The 21,074-nt window shown below is 38.3% G+C and overlaps 1 protein-coding gene across 1 annotated transcript in view; it reads left to right on the top strand.

Annotated features, from left to right (window-relative positions):
* LOC131066594 (proteasome subunit alpha type-7) overlaps positions 1-18,791 on the top strand; it is a 43,128-nt gene extending 24,337 nt beyond the window's left edge. Inside the window, exons 2-3 of the mRNA XM_058001401.2 lie at positions 13,703-14,117; positions 18,235-18,791. Coding sequence (XP_057857384.1) covers positions 13,703-14,117; positions 18,235-18,399 — 580 coding nt within the window. The 3' untranslated portion in view covers positions 18,400-18,791. The remainder of the gene's footprint in view (positions 1-13,702; positions 14,118-18,234) is intronic.
* The last annotated feature ends 2,283 nt before the right edge of the window (positions 18,792-21,074 follow it).

Genomic DNA, 21,074 nt, shown 5'->3' with positions numbered 1-21,074 from the left:
TTTTTTTCATTGCAGATTATTTGTGGGTTTGTAGAGATCTCTTTTGGGTTGCTTTCAGATTTCTTCTGGGTCTTCCAAAAAGTTTACCTCGAAATTTGTGCAAGTGGGTGCTGCCGAAATTTTTCTGGATTGTCTTAAAAACTCTGCATTGGTTTTATACCTCAAAATCCATGCTAGGGTTTCAATTTCTGCCTTAAAATTTGTCCTGCAAGACTTGGCTTTTGTTTCAGTGCAGTGGTTTTTTGTGCCTTAACTAGTTTGACCTCAGGTATGTGATGGCATCTTTGACGAATGTAATGCTCGAAAGTAGCCAAAAGTTCAATGGGAAGAATTACAACACCTAGAAGCAGCACATGCTTAAGATCTTTGAATATTGCTGCTTGGCAGAAGTTGTCCTCGGCACCATCTCTCGTCCTACCATTGCTCGAAAAGACCAAGACAAATGGGATGAGTGCAACCGTGAAGCAATGATGCTCATCAAACTTTCAGTGGCTGACGATCAACTGCCCCAAGCACTGTCCTGTTGTGACGTATTCACACATCACCCCATTGCAAATGGGGACCCCTGCTTTTTTTTGGCTTTCAAGGGTTTGCTTTCTAGGTCTTTTAGGGTTTTGTCTATTAGTCTTTACGTGATGAGTGTTGTCAGGGGGATCACTCGGATGGCAGGCTTTGCTTGAGCCAGGGTGAGTCCGCGGGGCTCCGGGTTAGGGTTTCTTTGAGAGTCTTCCTTAGGGCCTGGTTTTGCTCTTGTTGCTAATTGTGTCTTGCTTGGTGAGTGAGTATCATTCTTGAAGGTCCGAGCTAGGTCAAGTTGGTGAGTGATGAAGTTTGGAATGTCATCCTAATCTTCAAATTCCCTGAAATTTGGCTATGTCTGGAATGTCCTGATCCTGAAATTTGGCTGTCTGGAATGTCCTGATCCTGAAATTTGACTAAGTCTGGAAAACTGAAGGATCCTCCAAAAACTAGATTTTGCAATATAACTCCTGGAGGTCCGAAACCACTCTCAAACATCCTGACAGTATATATGGAATATAACTTAAAGTATAAGAAAGAAGAAAGATATAAGGAACTAACGCATTCCTAGGCTTGAATGAAGATAAAAACGCTTGTTTGAATGAGGAAATGTGAAAAATGAAGTCAGGATTTGAGCCCAAGGATGATTTTCGCTCCTGACCCTTCCAAAGGGTCCAAAGCGAAATTCACTATAAACCTCTTTTGCTACCTTGTTTGGGATCCAAATCTTGTCCCTTGGGTGAAGAATGATGTTAGCTACCTTCTAGAGAGGATTGGAGGTGAAAAAATGAAGGATTCTAGCCTAAAAAGTGAATTTCGCTCCTAACCCTTCCAAAGGGTCCAGAGCGAAATTCTTGAAAGCACTCATTTTCCCTCTAGCCAAAGTCAGGATCTTGGTGGAGATGCAAGAGAAAGGATCTATGTTTGCCTCTCAAAGAGGATTGGAGTTGGAAATGTCAAAAATCAAGCTCAAAACATGATTTTCGCTCCTGACCCTTCCAAAGGGTCCAGAGCGAAAATCCTTATAACCCTTGTTTTCTTCCTTATTTTGGCTAGGCGTTGGCTTGACGGAGGATGAATGGGTATGTTTTTGCCTTGAGAGGGAGTTTAGAAGCTTTGAAGAATCAATATTTTAGCTCAAAAGGAGAATTTCGCCCCTGACCCTTCCAAAGGGTCCAGAGCGAAATTCCCTATAAACTTCATTTGCTCCCTTGTTTTAGCTTGAAACCTTGCTCCTTAGATGGAAAACGGTCTATATTTGCCTCCAGGAGAAAATTGAAGTTTGAAAAATGAACAATCAAGCCCAAATGGTGATTTTCGCTCCTGACCCTTCCAAAGGGTCCAAAGCGAAAATCAACCTAAGACTCATTTCTTGCCTTATTTGACCAAATTTTGATCTGTAAGGCATCTTGAAGGGAAGAGTGGACATGTTTGGACGTTGGAAATGTTTGAAAGCTTTGAAAAAATGAAGGATTCTAGCCAAGAAGGTGAATTTCGCTCCTAACCCTTCCAAAGGGTCCAGATCGAAATTCCTTGCAAGCCTATTTTTTGACCTTGCTTAGACCACAAACCTTGTCTCTTGGGTGAAGAATGATGTTTTGTTACCTTCCAGAGAAGATTGGAGTTGAAAAGATGAAGGATCAAGTCAAGAATGAGATTTTCGCTCCTGACCCTTCCAAAGGGTCCAGAGCGAAAATCCTCCTAGACCTCATTTCTTTCCTTATTTGGCCAAATTTTGATGCCCAAGGTATGTTGAAAGAGAGAATGGGCATATTGAAACCCTTAAGGACGTTTGAAAGAGTTGAGGAATGAGTGTTTTAGCCAAGGAAGGAAATTTCGCTCCTGACCCTTCCAAAGGGTCCAGAGCAAAATTCCTTACAAGTCTATATTTTTTACCTTGCTTGAGCTTAAAACCTTGTTCCTAGGGCGAAGAGAGATGAGATTTTACCTTGCAATGAAGATTGGGTTTGAAAGAATGATGATTTTGGTCTAAAAAGTGAATTTCGCTCCTGACCCTTCCAAAGGGTCTAGAGCGAAATTGTGCAAAACCTATCTTTTCCCTCAAATTTATACCAAGTCTAGTGTGGGTCAAGATTAGAGGTGTCTTTAGGCATGTCCTTGAATGGTCAATAATTATCAAGTTTGAAGGAATTAAGCCAAATGATGAAAATCGCTCCTGACCCTTCCAAAAGGGTCCAGGGCGAAAATTCTTCAACCACCTATTTTCCCTTGCAAAATCAAACTTGGGTTGGATGTGAGAGGGGAAGTGTTTTCTAGCCTTCTGAGGTAAATTCAACTTGAAATGATGGAAGAATGAGCCTAAATTAAGAAATTCGCTCCTGACCCTTCCAGAGGGTCCAGGGCAAATTTTCACCAAAACCACCTTTTTTCCAAATTTGTGACAAGACAATTGCAAACTAAAGTGAATTGGGATGGAAGAAGTCTTTAGGAGTAACTTCAAGTTGCTAGGAAACATTGAAATTGAAGGAATTGAGCCAAATCAAGAATTTCGCTCCTAATCCTTCCAAAGGGTCTAGAGCGAAATTCTAAAATCCACCTTTTCCTCTCACATTTCTGCCAAGCCTGGCCTAGACAAAGATGATAGAAGCCCTTGAGATTATCTTTGAATGAATTTTTGTCTCCAAAAATGATGATTTTGGGCTAGAGGAAGAAATTCGCTCTTGACCCTTCCAAAGGGTCTAGAGCGAAAATCTTAAAATCACCTATTTTCCTTGCAAGTCTAGTCAAACGTTAGGTTTTCATGGCTTGGATGGGTGCGAGGGGGCATGTTCTTGCCTTTTTGAAGTTAATTGATGTTGAAAAATGATGGAAATTAGCCCAAACCAAGGATTTCGCCCCTGACCCTTCCAAAGGGTCCAGAGCGAAAATCCTAGGATCACCTACTTTCTTTGCAAGACAAGTTAAAATTTTGATTTCTATAGCCTAGATAGGAGTGAGGCAATGTGTCCTTAGTCTTGGAGGTGAATTGAAGTTGTAAGGATGGAGGAACATGCTCAAAACTTGAAAATCGCTCCTGACCCTTCCAAAGGGTCCAGAGCGAAAAACACAAACCATCCTTTTCTCCAAATTTTGTGCTAAGTTAGGCCTGGACTAGGGTGAGAAAAACTATTTGGAATGCCTTGGAAAGGTGTTTGACCATCAAAAGTGTGAATTTTGGGCTAAAATGCAAATTTCGCTCTTGACCCTTCTAGAGGGTCCAGGGCGAAATTCTTATAGGGCCTGTCCCTGGAAAGAATCTTGAACAAACTTCATTTTGATGTCTTCTTGTTGTTGATTTAAGGTATAAAATGCTATGTTAGAATAAATATATTGGGTCCTTAATCATCTTTTGGTTTGTCTTGCAAATGAAAGAAGACCAGGCCAGGGCAAGGACGACCTTTTCCAATCCGGTATCAACAAGGACGACCTCCTCCAATCCGGCATCAACAAGGACAACCTTCTCCAGTCCAGCATCATCAAGGACGACATCTTCTAGTCCAACATTCCAAGGAAAGGTACACCATCCATGCTGCACATCAAAGACAAAGGAGGTCAGAGCAAGGGTCCGTTGGAGAAGCAGACAGTTTCAGAAGAGTTAACTAAAGTTAGCTTCTCAGCATCATCAAATTGAATATCTACCAAGTTGCAAGTGTCAGACAAGGTGGCATCCCAGTCATCACTCCTCCAGTCGGATTGGTCCACCTCAGTGTGTCCAGATTCAATGTACCTGACTCATCAAAGATGGCACTAACTTCAATGTACCTACCTCAGCTATCCATTGGTCGAATATTCCAAAGAAGACATGTGTCCAAATAATGCAATTATTTCATTGGCTAGAATTGAGTTGGTTGTAACAAACCCTAATTAGGGTTTTCATTGTAAAATCTTGGCCGTTGATCTCAAGTTGATCTAAGCCATTGAATTGTATTGAGGGCACTATATAAGCCCTGGCTCCTCATTTGTAAAGGCTAATAGTTAGTCAGTAGTTAGAGGACGATAGTGAGTAAATGGTTGATAGTCGGTGAATAGGTAATAGAATAGCAAATAGAATAGCAATTAGAGTAGACTAGGAAGAGAAGACAAGACATTGTTGCCTTAATTGTAAAGACTTCTTTTTCATTGAAGATATGGTGAAATATGTCGTTTTGTTGCAATATGCATGGTCTCTTGTTGAATCTTCATTTTAGATGATAGATAATTAAATTGAATGAAAGAAGTTGTTGAATGCACCTGTGTGGAATCCGTCTAATCCATACCACTAGCCTTTTATTGATTGTAAGTGTGCCCTGCGTGGTCAACTGGCATAAAATGAGCTTAATCTCAAGTCGTTACACGTCTATTGTTCATGCATTAACTTGAATGATGGTCAGTATATGATGGTGTCCGATTTGAATATATTTGAAGCATCCCCTAGAAGATCGCACTGAGTTGGTGTTGAATTGTTCAACTTGATGGTGAGACCTAGCCCAGTAGGACTCCACCTAGTCATTCATCCATCTTCTCGCATTCTAGGTAGTAGAGTAGACTTCCTGAACCCTGCATCTTTTGCCATTTGTTTGTCTTCCAGTTAGTGATAGGACCTGTGATTCCTACAAATCAGACGTTTAGGTCGTCAAGTGTAAGTCCCCCTGTGATTCCAGCAAAATCACATCATACCACAGAGAACTTATCCACATGTAGAGATCCTACATAACAGAACCTTGGAGTTACTCCGACTGATTCTTCAGCGAGATCTTCAATAGTTGGGAACTTTGTTCAAGAGAGGATAAGATACTTCGGTATTTTATTCTGTGTTCGCATGTGCATAAAAAACACATCAACATGTCCGAGAAGACAACTTTTGAGATTTGGAAGCACCTGAAGGATCTCCATGAAACGTCAGATAAGGGTCGTGCGTTCTTTCTTAAGAACATGCTCTTTTTGATAATGATGGATGAGAAGACCTCTCTTCAAGAGCATCTGACAAAGATAAAGGATATTCGTGACCAGCTGGAAGCTATTGGTCGAAAAATGGAGGAAGAAGATTTGGTGGTCATTACTCTGAAGAGTTTCCCATGTTCGTATGAGCATTTCTTCAAGACGCTGAATATCACCTCCACCAATGTTGATCTCAAATTTGTAGATCTTTGCAACAAGTTGCTACAAGAGGATCGTTGGAGATAGTAGTTTGGGAGCAGTACTAGTTCCACCTCCACAAAGCAAGCGTTCTCTGCCAAATCTTTTGCTAAGAACAAAGGGAAGGCTCAATCTTCTCAGTCGAAAGGCTCTGGTTCTTCTTAGGACAGCAAGAAGAAAAGGAACGTTCAGTGTAACTATTGTCATAAGTATGGTCACATGAAGGCTGATTGCTGGGTTCGATTGGCTTCTGAACAAAAGAAGCAAGGAGGGTCTCAACACAAGGCAAATGTCGCAGAGCACTTTGAGCAGAAAGAATCTGCATTCTATGCTTTTATGGCCAAAAGAATTGCAGATCCAGAAAAATCTTCTGTCTGGTATATTGATTCAGGTGCTTCTCGGCATTTTACTCATCATCGGGATTGGTTCACCAAATATGAACCATTCACTGATTCGGTGATCTTTGGAGGAGGAGAAGAGTATACTGTTGCCAGTAAGGGCAATGTTTAGATTCACTCTGGAGGGAGAAATTTAATATTCTCTATGTCTACTATGTTCTAGGCATGGAACATAATCTTCTCTTTGTCAGCCATATCATGAGGCATTCTCCCCAGTTGGATGTTGTTTTCAGTTGGTCCACTTGCAGAGCATTGTTGATAGGGAGACTCGTACTCCCATCGCTATGGGACTTGAGGATCATGGTCTGTATAGACTTGCTGATTTCGGTGATTCTCAAGAGCATGCTCTCGTAGCCAGGAATGATTCCATCAGCAAACTTTGGCATCAACGTTATGGGCACTTGAATGTGCACTATCTCTCTCAACTATCTCAGGAGGGTTTGGTTGCTAGTCTACCTGAGATCCAAACTCAAAATCATGGAGTTTGTGATGTTTGTCAAGCTGGGAAGCAGCATAGGACACCATTCTTGGATGATGATTCTTGGCGAGCCTCCAAGGTCCTTCAATTGGTTCACGCTGATGTATGTGGGCGGATGAACACTCCATCTGTTATTGGGTCTAGGTACTTTTTATTATTTGTTGATGATTTCAGTAGAAAAATGTTGGCGTATTTTTTGAAAAATAAATCAGATGTGTTCAGTACATTTCAGTAGTATAAGGCCTTAGTTGAGAAAGAATCGGGTTCTCAGATTGCCACTCTAACGTCAAATAATGGGGTGGAGTTTTGTTCCGTTGACTTCTCTACATTTTGTACTACACATGGCATTAAGCGCCTACTCACCACACCATACACTCCTCAGCAGAATGGTGTCCTTGAATGAAGGAATCGCACCATTATTGAAATGGCTTGTTCTATGATGGAGTATAGAAATGTCCCCAAGAAATACTGGGCTGAAGCAATTTATACTGTAGTCTACCTCCTGAATTGGTCACCTACACAGGCTGTTAAGAAGATGACTCCAGAAGAAGCCTGGTTAGGACATAAGCCTAAGGTGGGCCATCTGAAAGTCTTTGGTTCTACAACTCATGTATGGATTCCAGAAGCCAAGCGTGCCAAGCTGGACTCCAAGAGCCAACAACTTATTTTACTGGTTACAATGACAATCACAAGGCATACAGATTGATTGATGTGGAGACAAATCGTCTCATATTTAGTCGCAATGTTGTGATTGATGAGACTACTGGTCCGTTTCTTCCTACTACCAGTCCTGTAGATCAGCCTATGAAGGTTTTTGATGAGGGTGTTTGTCTTCCTCTTGGCTCCCCTGATGGGAGGGCTTTAGAGCATTCTGATTTGTCGTCCAATAGATGTTGGTACTTCTACTCTTCGGCTTAAGTGGTGTGCCAACACTATCAGCAATCTTCATGATGATGAACTCATTGAGGGTAGATCAGCTCGTAGGAAGAGCAAGTAGCAAAATACAGTGCCAACATCCATAGCCTCTATGAGCCTCAGACAGGTTTAGAGGCTAAAGGAATTCCAGAGTGGGAAAAGGCTATGGAGACAGAATATTATAGTCTTTTGAAGAATCACACTTGGGTTCTTTTTGATCTTCCTCTTCGGAAGAAACCTATCAGCTACAAATGGGTCTATAAGGTCAAGTATCATGCAAATGGTACTTTGGATAAATACAAGGCTAGATTAGTTGCTCGGGGATTCACACAACGGGAGGGCATTGATTATGAGCAGACCTTTGCTTCTACTGCCAAGATGAGCACAATTCGTCTTCTTCTCGCTATTGCAGCCCGGTTTGGATGGACAGTTCATCAGATGGATGTCAAGGGTGCCTTTCTCAATGGTGAGTTGCAGGAAGAAGTCTACATGACGCAACCTCCTGGTTTCAAGTTCAAGGTTGTCGGCAAAGACCATCAGGTATGTAGGCTTGTGAAAGCACTCTATGGACTGAAACAGGCTCCTCATGCATGGTACTTCAAAATTGATCAGTACTTGGTTAATCATGGTTTTCAACGCAACCCTACTGACAATAATTTATATGTCAAACCATCTGGTGATGATATTCTCTTTCTTGTTGTCTATGTTAAGGACTTGATCATTAATGGAAATTCAACACATTTGATTGATGCAATCAAACATGATTTGTGTCAAGCTTTTGACATGACAGATTTGGAGCTTCTCCTTTACTATTTGGGTATTGAGGTTTGGCAGACAACTGATAGTATTTTTATCTCTCAGTCTAAATATGCTCGAAGTTTGCTCGACAAATTTCAAATGCAGGATTGTAAACCTGCTTCCACACCTATGGAGAAGGGGCTGAAGTTGTTAGTGAACTCTGATTCACCTCTAGTCGATGAAACGACATTCAAGCAACTAGTGGGCAACCTCATCTATCTCACTGACACTAGACCTAATCTCAGCTTTGCAGTGAGTTACATTTCTCGCTTCATGACAGCTCCAAAAGCCAATCATTAGGTTGCAGCGAAGCAAGTGCTGAGATATGTGAAGGGCACTTCAGATTTTGGCATTCTGTATGGCAGATGCAAGGATCCAAAGCTGATTGGTTATACCAACTCAGATTGGGCAGGTTCCGTGGATGATCACAAATCCACTTCTGGGTATGTATTCAGTTTGGGTATAGGTGCTGTAACATGGACCAGCAAGAAGCAATAGGGAGTGGCTCTTTCCTCGACTGAAGCAGAGTATCGAGGAATAGTTAAGGCAGCATGTGAGGTAGTTTGGGTCCATAGGATGCTTTCTGACATGCGCATGTCACAAGCAAGACCTTCGCCCTTGTACACTGATAATCAAGGGGTGCTCAAACTGGTCAAAAATACAGTCTTCCACGAACGCACCAAGCATGTCGAGCTTCATTGTCACTACATCCGCAAGTTGGTAGAAGACGGATGAGTTTAGTTGCAGTATGTTCCGATAACGAATCAAACTGCAGATATTCTCACCAAGTCTTTGAGCCCAGATAAATTTGTCAAATTCAGGGGGCAATTTGGTGTTATTGACAGATTGACCATTAAGGGAGGGTTTTAGAATAATATATCTCTACATAGTTAATGGTCAAGTTAGTAGGTAGAGGTTGTTAGACATCTTAAATGTCTATAGTTTAGGTAGTTAGAAGTAGGTGATTTCTTTAATATCTGCAGTGCTTTGTAATTCCTATATATTGTACTCTTTTCTCAGTTAATAGACATTGCATATTTTTACCAGTGAATCTTTGATTTTCACAACCACAAGAGGTCCAAAAAGAGGCTCTACAAGGTGCCACGTACATTTCATGATGCCATATGTTTGGGAGCATTGTGCGGCATACAGTCGATTTGTAGGATGGACAACATTCTAGTAAAGTTAGTGGATGCAAAGTCACATGGGATCTTCCTAAAGATGGTGTGCATGAATTGGGGGTTCTTGCCTTGTGTCCTAGTGTTTTCGATTGCCAACCAAGAACGGATACTCTATTAAACCGGATGCATTGTCAGTAACAATGACAACAGTATATCCTAAGATGGATCAAGACACTACGAATTGTGCTGGTGGCGGTGAAAACTTCTTAGAGGATGTTTCAAGAAGGCGTAAGCATATTTGGCATTGGGATACCTTGCACTAATTGAAGCGTAGAAACTTCTCAATTTATGGGTAAAGGCAGAAATGGTGGGCTGATGGGCTGTGTTGGTGAAAGGCTTACAATGACAGCACGTGGAATAATATAAGTGGTGTGTGAGTGCAAAACAAAAGATGTGGATCCATAGATCATCAGACTTTTCAACGTCTACGACATAGAGTTGGTCTGGGCAATACAAAAGGTGGTTGGACCAGACCAGTGGAAGGGAGGACATGTCAATGATAGCCTGGTGTATGAGCTCTTCTTCACAAACTTATTTCGAGCCATTGGTTGGAAGACTCAGGCAGAAGTTATTCTTAGGCCATGTGTGATGATCATGATTGTTAGAACTTCCATCCCGCCAAAGGATGGGAACATTATTGGTGTATTTGATGCTAGTGCAGCAGGGAACAAAAACTTAAACAAAGCTAAAGCACTGCGTCTGTTCCGGGAAGAGATGGACATAAAAAATATGGATTCATTCCTCAACTTTGTGAGTAGCAATGGGGATTTGATCTCCCATGCACATACTGTGCTGGTGGTTGACTTAGCTGAGGGTTTATATACCTTGATGTATTGGGAACCATGACTGTTCTGAACTAGAGCTTGGAAAGAGTATTTATAATCCTTTTTGTTTAATTTTATCAATGAAAGGGAGCTACCCCCTTTGTCTGACTGTTAGTATATTAACTTGCTGGGTGTCACCAAAGTGTGTAGTGGTTGATGTTTAAATTACATGCAACTGAACCTCATAGTTAGGATATTCAATAAGAAATAACATCTTTGCACTTTGCAGTCTAAATGCAAGCAAGTAAGAATGAGTGTTGTGCTTATTTCTGTATCTAATGCAGAAATATAGTTACTGATGTTCAGATTCTTTACCACAAAGTAATGTTGCTCAGAAAATGTGTGTAATGTGTTGACATTCAGGCTAAGAAAGGCCTAAAGATAAAATATATGTTACACTGAGAATCAGGAATGGGTACATTGGAACTTTAGTGACACAAGTAGAAGTGGGGCCTGATGTGTCAGGGTAGAGTCAAGTGGAGGGGGAAACTATTCGTACCTTCAAAAGTTTAATGTGAAGGTACTCCATGCAACCTGTATAACAGCAAAATTGCAAAAAAATGGAATCTTGAACCAAAAACGAGGAGTGATAATTTTATAGGAGGGGAAGCTAAAAGAAGAAAAATGCTCAAACCTTGGTGACTAATTTCCAAGTATTAGCAAACATTGTATTGATCACATATTAATTGAAAATCTTCAAGTGTGGAAGCTTACACAGATAATTACACCTTCAAATCACTCTTTCATTCCTTCTAAAAACTTACAAGGTAATAACCTTCACGAAACAACTCACACCTTTCTTTTATTTCCCTTCATCTGTTCATAGAGGGCTAAATTTTCGTCACCATCCTTCTTGCTGGCTTTTGACTACATTCAAGTTTCATCTTGGATATAGTCATACCATAGTCTTTCAAAGGAAGGAAGATTTTCCTTGGTACAAATTCCCTGAATAAAAGCTTGCCACGAAGATGAGGACCCATTCAACACCAAGTTGACAACCTCTACATTTTTAACCTTTTCGCCAATTATTGCAAGTTGATCATGAAGCTGTGTGATCTTCATTACGTAATTGGTCTCTACATTTTTAACCTATATGGATTTGAGTTTTTTTCTCAATATCATTTTCTTGCTTATGTTTCTCACTTTGGGAAAGACTAACCAGAGCATCAAACATCTCCTTGGCTGTTTTATTTTTTGATAAATGAGGAATTGTGATCTTTCACCAAAAGCCTCTTTCTTCTTGTGAGCTTCCAATTTCTGAGCATTTGTGGGTGGAATCAATTCAATTGATATGATATTCTAGAGATCATTTTTCTGTGTCATCGTGACTTTCCAATGCAAGAAATTTAATGCACCATCTAATCAAATCTTTGACCTCGAGGCTAAAATATTTTTGCTTCACAAAATAAACTCCTGGATCTGGAAATAAATAATTTGCTCAACAAATAAATTTAAAATACCTGTTACAAATTGTAAATCTTAGTTTATTGTCATAGCAAACCCTAGCTGCCTAAAAGTCCTAGCTGGTTCCAAAAAAACCCTTGTCAGTTTGCTGTTAAAAAGAAGATAAAACCCTAGGCACAGGTACAAACCCTGGTTTGTAGGTTTTAAAATTCTGCAAAAAGAAAACTTATAGAAAAAATAAACATCTGCCACCAAGACTTAGAAAAAAATCCACGGGCCACTGTTTGATAAATCCTTGCACAATTTTTAAGGTAAGAAATCTAGCACAATTAAAAAAAAATGCCTGTGATTTCACAAAGAAAACACCCACTGTATTACCTGAAATATGGTGTGATTTTATCACCAAAATTATTGCACCTTATCATTAAAAACGACTTGCAATTTTCTATGAAAATAGATAACCGTTTTTGCACTTAAAACCTACACAATTCCAAAGAATAACCTATGTGATTTTCAGCACTGAAAAAAAAGGTCACAATTTCCTCCTGTATTTAGCTGCAATTTTCTCCACAAAAATTCCTGAGATTTTCTTCATGAAAATTCCCTGGATTTCCTTCCTTGCCTTGTGGTTTTGAAACCCCAAGCATTGATACAATGAAGAAAATTTTTCAGACCCTGGTGACTAGTTTCCTTATGCTAGAAAACATTGAATTAATCACACTATAATTGAAAAACTTTAAATGCAGAAGTATACGTAGATAATTACACTTTCCAATTTGTCTTTTATTCCTTTGAAACACTTACAAAACAACTTCCACAACTGATACAACTCACAGCTGCATGGAAATTCAATTTATTTACTTTTAGTAGGTTATAATCTCTCTATCTTGCTCCTATCTTTATACAAAATTAACTTAAAATCTAATCTTACAAAAAATAGCTTTAATTACAGAAGCATCCTTATCACTTATAAGGTCCTTATCACTTATAAGGACGAGATGGAAGACAATTGAAATATTTATCTACACTTTATTTAGACTTATTTATCTAAATAAAAGGCTTTTATTGAATCACTAAAGTGAAATACAAGATAGACTAGCTCGAACCACTTGAACTATCCAACACATACACAAAATCAGCCACTGGAGATGAAGCTGCACAGGTACCAGCACCTCCTTAAATATTTGAGGAACTTCTTTGCCAAATAGCAGCATGGACCGTATTTTTGTTTTGACCTTTCTGGAAAATATAAGTACCACTTATTAATATACATTCCACACAAAACTGCGACAGGAGTAAAAAATAGCCTTCCATGGGACTTTATACTGTAAATGGCACTAAATCCTTTTCAGAGTGCCTTCGAAAAGAGTTGTGGAGGCTCCTGTATGTTGGACTGCTAGTTTTGGATATGCCACAAACTTTCCAGAAGTTTCAGAGCACACAGTCCATAAAAAAGGTTTCCAGCCTACTAGAAATGTTTTTACTGGATTTAGAGTTTTAGATCATTGGTGTTGTGTATCTTACAGATTTCAACACTTGGTGCCCATATTTTGAGATTTCCTTTTGAATAGACGGGTGCTTCTTGCACATTTGAGATTTTTTAATGTCTTAATTGAGGCTTTGTACATCGTGTATGCAGTTTCTCTCTCAACTAAACATTGGTATCTGGTTTAGTTTTATATCTTTTTGCTTCCTGCAGTGATTTACATTCTAACACCATGATCACCAATTTCTTGGAATGTAGCACCTTCTTTTGGCATATTGAAATTCATACATCCATTGTGGTTTGCCATTTACCTTTCGAATATTATTTCATGTGGATTTGAATTCTTTGCAATCTGACCCATGGTGGTAGCATTTGAATCTTCATTTTTTACTTCTCTCACCCTTGGTATTCCTGGCACTTAAAGGTTTTATCATTTTCATTTATCTTGAAAACAGAGTACCTGAACATTACACTCACAGTGATATGATATCTTTATTCTGTCCTGCTAGTTGAATAGTCATATGGAGTTTGTAATTAAGCTTTTTGTTTGTTGGCTTAAATTTTGTGTTTTTTGTTGTGATCAGAACAGTTAGGAAAATTGTAAATCTGGATAACCACATTGCATTGGCTTGTGCGGGACTTAAAGCAGATGCTCGTGTTCTGATTAACAAAGCTCGAATTGAGTGTCAGAGTCATAGATTGACTGTTGAGGATCCTGTTACTGTGGAGTATATCACTCGTTATATTGCAGGTCTCCAACAAAAGTACACACAGAGTGGTGGAGTGAGGCCCTTTGGTTTGTCAACACTCATTATAGGCTTTGATCCATATACAAGTTCCCCTTCTCTTTACCAAACAGATCCATCGGGAACATTCTCTGCATGGAAGGCAAATGCAACAGGAAGGAATTCAAATTCTATCAGAGACTTCTTAGAAAAGAATTACAAGGAGTGTTCAGGGGATGAAACTATAAAGCTTGCAGCCAAAGCCTTACTTGAAGTAAGTCCTATTCCTATTGGTTATTTATGTTCTGAATCTCCATTGAAATTGGAAGTTATTTCTGATGATATGTGCTTTTCCCAGGTGCTATCTATTAGATGGGTTGTTTGTTTCAAGTTTTTTATACCATGTTTATGTGAAATTTATGCTAGTGAAAAGTGAAATTCAGACTGCTTATTAATATGAGCATCAGACATGCAAGTTTTTGGTAATTCTACTCTAGAATTTTTATAAATGGGTCATACACCTTGAATGTTGTAAGTAGTTAGGATTTCCATCTGCCCTTATTGAATAGTGGTTAGATCTGTTGCCAAGCGACAATTTCAATCATTGCTGTTGTTGTTTCAAAAATAAATGTATCGATCTACAGTTGTGAAGATACCTGGTATTATTGGTTTCGAAACCTTGTAAAAAGGGAACATGATTGTCATTATTGTGATTAGTGGCTATGACTGTTGCCTTTGATAACAGCAAACAATGTTGTCATTGTTCATGATTTGTGAGCAATCATTACTGCCAAATGATTATGCTATTCTTTGACTTGTCATTATTGTTGCATCAGAATGTTAGTGCTACTGTTGACTTGCTGTCATTTAAACTTATCAATGGATATTGTTGTCATTATTTCATTTGTAAAATTGTTATATGGTTGAGTTAATTGTTTGAGAATTTTCATTGTAATAGATAAGCTGATAATAATGTTGTATCAATTGAGATTGTTGCCATTATTATTTTCTTTTCACGTATCTCCTTTTGTGATTGGTAATCTTCTTATGATTACTGATTAGGAGCATTTTGTCATTATTGTGACCTATACATTCTTGATCAGTATGGTGTTCAGTAGCATCTTTATTAGTACTGTGATCAATTAATATGGGCATTAATACTATTGTCGACCTTATAAGAAATGATGCTGATCAAAGTGGTGATTAATATGAACATTGTTAAGAACCTAAGAGTATAGTTTTCATCAGGACTTGCCCAAACTCAGCAAGTCTTGAGTCGAGCAGGATAAAATGAGGCCTAGGTACTTGTGACTCAAGTACTTGACGAGTTTGGTTAGACATGCCAAATTTGCTAGATTCACAGGATTTGGCAAGTCTTGACTGTTAGACTTGGAGGGGATCAATGTAAATTCGGAAAAAAATATTAAAAACTGAAATTGCCTAAATGTAAAAGCATGAAAGTTGAGCATTTTTTGAAGGGTTGGAGGACTTTTGGAGGATGGTCAGAAGTGATAAAATTATGAAAAATGTCATGTGTCATGATGGTTGCAAAGGCTTTAATTTGGGTTTGGTTGTGGGGGTGGACTTGCCTTGTACCACAGTAATTAGTGTGCCAGGGGTGTTGCCCCTCAACTTTGTTAGGGGCATTGCCCCCGACCTCCACAAGGGGCATTGCCCCTTGACCTCATTGGGGGGATTGCTTTGGACCTTCACAAGAGGCTGTCCTTCGACCCCACTATGGGTGCTACTCTCAAATCCTTGATCGAGTTTTGAAAATAAAAAAATGAAAATCTGTTTTGGCCATGTTAGTTGAAAGAGTAACATTTTTTTTTTTTCTACTTTTTTCGATTAAATTCCCAATAATCAAATTGTTCTCATCCGAGTCTGCCTTATGTTTCCATCACCAAATTCACTTTACAATATTCTTTATCGAGGAGGGTACTGTGTAGTTTATGTTCTCAAAGGAGTTCAATGAGGGACCAATAGAAGTTGTTCTTTGAACATCTGTTTGAAATAAGGATAAAATGCCACATGAAAAGGGATGTCACAGGCAAAGAAAAATTTGGCAATGGAAGATGTTGCCACTTCTTGTGCTTGCATATTGAACATACTTTGCAGTTGTCCCTACCCTCTTACTTACCAGTAGTTTTTCTCATTCCTCCTGTAGAAATATCACTAGGATTGCTAGCAACCACAGACGGCATAGTTGATTCAGATTGTGTAGACTCTACCAGCATTTGCATACTCTTCTAAACCTTGCTTCACCTTCTATACACAATAGATTAAGCTTTGCCTCATCATCTGTCTTTATATCTAGACAAATTTAACCCCCTTGTCCTGTAATGTCTGAGAGATGACTATATACTGTGATGTATTTATCACTTAACTCTTTGTGGCAAATATGGCACAAGCACAATCTACTTCTCAAGTTTCTCTTTTGTCTTTGTCTAGAACTGTCATAAATTGGAGAAGAGTTTTAGAGGGCTTGAAAAGGCTTTTTGCACAAGGTTTCAAAATCCTGGAAGGCGCTCAAATGGGTTAAGTGGCTATCCACCTTCACCCACCTATTACCACACACTAATGAACCCCTATTTGAGTTTGGAACTCGTTTTTTTCTTTCATTTCTTGTTCACTACTATCACTGTTGCTGCCCATCATATTTTGTGAAAAAAAAAAAGAATGCAAGTGCACACTGAAAATATAAAAATTAAAAAAAAAAAATTTTTTTTGGAACTTAGAAAAAAAAAGAAGCATACGCTTATCTTTGCTATGCTCAGTAATGATGCACCTTGTTGCGATGGTTTTGGTATCTCAAGCTGCATCTTTTTCTTTATAATGTTATTTCCTCCAACACTGCTGCAATGTTTTTGAAGTATGTAAAAATGGTTTGGAATGGAAACGGGAGCTATGTTTTATTCATTCAGGGCTGAGTATGGTGTGGGGGCCTGCAACACAAGACAATAAAATATTTTTTTAATTAGATTTTGACTTTTAAGAAAAAGATTTCAGGCCTGTTTAGGGCAGGGCCGGCTGGCCATCCTTGTACAGAGGTGCATTTCTGAGTTGTTTCCAAAATGTATTTTAGCAAAATGATAGACATGGGATGGCTGTGGAGACATTTCTGAGGTGTCCTTGCATCTCTGGTATTGGAACACGTCCAAAAGGGCAGGAGGACGTGACACTTCCCAGAGGAACATAGGTTCTATCTCTTGTGCCAAATTATTTATCCTTGGACCTGTAGCATTCATAAATATGCCTAGCTTTTTCTATTTCTTTTCTAAGGGTCACAGGACTCTTTCATCTTCTCTCTCAATTCTTAAATCTTTTTGGACTAAAGTTTGAGTGGGCTCTCTCCTCAAGAATGGAATCAGAAGTATCTTGTTTGATATCCCTTGTTTAAAAAAAACACAAAAAGCCATGTATCTGCTTCTTAATCTTTTTACCATAATAATTATATTTTCCTTACCTGAAAATCTGGTTCTTTCACAATGTCACCACATTCATTGGTTATACCCCATTTCCTCTTTGTTCTGGTCTTGAATTTTATTGTCTGGTGTATATGTACTGGGTGCAGTACCAATGCCTTCAAAGGCGAGCTCCTCTCCAAATGCTCCTGCTTAGTCTTCTGTGTAGACTTGGTCTGAGTTCTAATTCCAGCATGGTCTGGTGCATGTGTGTGTTGTTTATATTACTTAGATATGAGTGTGATATAAAGACTCAGTGAAGGTGTGAATTTGCCCTTGTTCCATGGAGTTAAATTCACAAGTTTTTGGCTAGAGTTCTTATTTTTCTCAAGTTTTCAGAGGCTTTCAGCTTTTCACTAGGTCGTTTGCAATGCAATAGAATACGTGGTCAACTTTTGCCCCTTATTTGTCTTCTTGGTCTGGTTATGATGCAATACAATTAATATGTGTTTGTGTGTGTACTGAATACTTCTGCATATTTTCAATGTGTTAAAGTATGCTTCCAAAACTTTTAGTGGACTGCTTTTCTGTGTCACTTTTATGCAGACCTTTGCAATGTTGTTTCTGTGAATGCTGCTCAGCTTATTAAGTCCTAATCGTTACTGGGTTGTGTTTCAATGCTTTATACTTAGGGAGTTATTTTCTAGCTCACTTTTATGCAGATCTTTACAATGCAGGTATTATCCATCCTGCTTAGCTTTGAAGTCTTAAAAGCTTTCAATTGGTGTACTTGATATTTTGAAACCATATACGTGGTTCCTATTTTGGACTCCACTGTTATTTCCATATACCAAGACTATTTTATTGAAAACTGGTTTGGGTTTCAATTTATTATGAAGAGTGAATAATGAATCGTTTGGTAAATTCGTTTGGTAAATTCTAATTCCTCTATTCTCATTTTTTCTGTCTATTTGTGCCTTTCTACAGGTTGTGGAGAGTAAAGGAAACAACATAGAGATTGCTGTGATGACACAGGACAAGGGTTTGCGACAACTTGAGGAATCAGAAGTTGAGGCAATTGTAGCAGAAGTTGAAGCAGAGAAAGCAGCAGCTGAAGCTGCAAAAAAATCCCACACTCCTAGAGAGTCATAAATCTGATGTTACAAACTTGGATCCATGGATATATCAAGAGTCTAGATGCTGATAATTTTATATCATTGAATCATTACCATTTTGTAGCTGCGTTTTTCATCATGGATTTTGCTTTTATGATTCAGGCATTAAATCTTTCTTTGTTCACTAGAGCAGCCTTATGTGCCATGTCTAGATATCCACTCGAGCCAATGAACTTTTATTTGAAAAGCTTTATCATGTCCTATTTGTTTGAATCACTTGAATTGCATGACAATACAAATGATTAGCAATATACTGTGGAATTCACTGGAATATTTATTTCTGAGAAGACTTAAATCTTTGTTATGGTGTGGGATGCCATTGGCAATTGACAGTCTAATGAATGAACTTTGGCATGCATTTTGAAAACATGTCTGGTTTTCGTGACCTTGTTAAAACATTTGCATTCAACCATTTTACTTCATAAATTCATTCTCGTCATTTGTATGTGAGGGTATGAAATTTTGTCACACTGATAATTGAAACATTCTCTGCAGCAAAGTATTCAGTCAAGCAGTCTTTTCCTTGAAATAATAACATAAACACCACACAATCTGTTGTGTGCCGCTTTCTGATTCCATACCGATAATTTTCCTTTGTAGTATGTTCGAAGTTTGAGGATTTGTATAAATTTCACATATTTAACAGATGCATGTCTAGGATATTTTATCGATGACACAATAACATTATCCTGATATTAAAGGCTTCTAGTCAATTAGAACAATATCTAAGTCATCAGGTTCTCTCCCGCACGCCTGGGTTCTGGTCCTGGTTCGGCACGGGCACTGGTCCGGTCATGGTACATCCCTGGGTTCGACCAGGGTACTGCCCAGGTTCCTGGGTTCTCTGGGTTCAGCCACAAACCAAGACCAAAATCTGCTCACATTCCAGTCTGATCTGTATTAGGATAGTTATTCTTTTATAAGTCCTTAACGAAACTTTTAACATGATTACAATCGATTTTATTTCTGTTGTTAGAGTACTTTGCTTAGAAATTAGAAGTAAACATCAAAATATGAATCTATTGAACTGCCAGTATCCGTGACAGTAATTACAGTACATCAAATTAATTAATTGACAGAAGCTTCTGGCTCAAGAAATCATCTTTATAGTTAATTTCTTGTGAGAAATGTTACATCTTTCAGAACCATAGTAAATTTCTCATGCTTAAATGTTTGATTTGTAAATTCATTTAGGCTTAGGATTGTGTTTTTCAACATATGATCATTACATCAGAACACAGAATTCAAAGTAGATTGAACAGCAAGCAATAGACATCATTAATGAAAGTAAATAACAACTATTTATCGCTGCAGATGAATGATTTTGTTAGGTTAGATTTGTTTCTTGATGTAACAAATTTATAATTCACATTGATCAGCATTTATTACAGCTGATAAACATACTCAAATCGAACCCAAGCCCCCCAAAAAGTTTAGCCGAACTGACAAATCGGATCTCCGAACCGAACCTGAACCCAAACCTGAATCGGCAACTTAGTATAATATAGAAATACAGAGTCAAGCTGGTTTCTAGCCAGTAAGAAAACTTAAAAGGAATTTTTGGTTACCATGTTACAGTTTCCTCCTTACACTGCCTTTATTGCCTTGTGGGCATGTATGTGTTTAGCTTGACGTTAAAAAATTCTTAGGTTTGTTCTATCTTTCAAATATTTGGATTACGTTGCTGCACTATACACTCCTTACTGCCATTGATCCCAGTGCTTCATGCGGCTTTCTATTGTGTGCAAAATGTTGTCAAGAGCACCCGCCATAGTCTGATGATGTAAATGATGCTTTCCTTCCCCTTAAATTTGTTTTAGGGTCATGAAAAATCGGTCTTTGTTTTGGGGTATATATTTAAATTAATTCCTTTTTTAAAAATATATTTTTATTGCTATTTTAGGAAGTAAACTTATAGATATTATTCCAGTAATAACAAGCAGCGAGCATGAATTATCTACCAAGACTGCATAAACGAACTTGTAAATTTGTAACCTATTCGCTGAACCATGGAGTTACGTAGGAAATGAACAATTGCTGCCAGTTGCAATAAAGAAACATATGCTAATCCATTCATAATACGTTCTGTACTAGTTGCGCATAAAAATGTATCCAACGACACGGAAGGGTCAGAAATGACTATGGAGCATATTACCTATGAACTAGAGAATATAATGACTGATAGTGACGTCTCTTAATTTATAATTGGTTGAATTAACTACTATGCAGACATTTTTCATTACTAATATTGGTATCTTGTACGCTTTGAAGCGTTATTTTATAGAGTAAAAACTTTCAAGCGTTATTTTATAAAATTGTAAAAGCTTTCCACAGAATTTATCACTAATCTGATCGGATGTAATCTGTGGCATTCGTATTGTAAGAAATTATTCGGTTCATATTGAATAGCTATGATGTGTCTCATAGGATATTTAAAAAAATTTGTAAAAAATGGAAGCAAGTAGATGGCCTAAGATGGTTTTTGGAGAGTGAGCAAAAGAAAAACGATATGGATGAGATAAAAAAACAAATGGATAAGTAAATTGAATATTTATTTAAATGTGTGCCCCATAGGCAAAAAAGAGATTAAGGCTTTTGTTATGGATAAGTTTAGCAAGCATATTTGGAGTAAAGAGCCTTATCCAAACCCTT

The sequence above is a fragment of the Cryptomeria japonica genome, chromosome 10, assembly GCF_030272615.1.
Source record: "Cryptomeria japonica chromosome 10, Sugi_1.0, whole genome shotgun sequence".
NCBI classification, from domain to species: Eukaryota; Viridiplantae; Streptophyta; class Pinopsida; order Cupressales; family Cupressaceae; genus Cryptomeria; species Cryptomeria japonica.
This window is presented reverse-complemented; position numbering and strand designations above follow the sequence as displayed.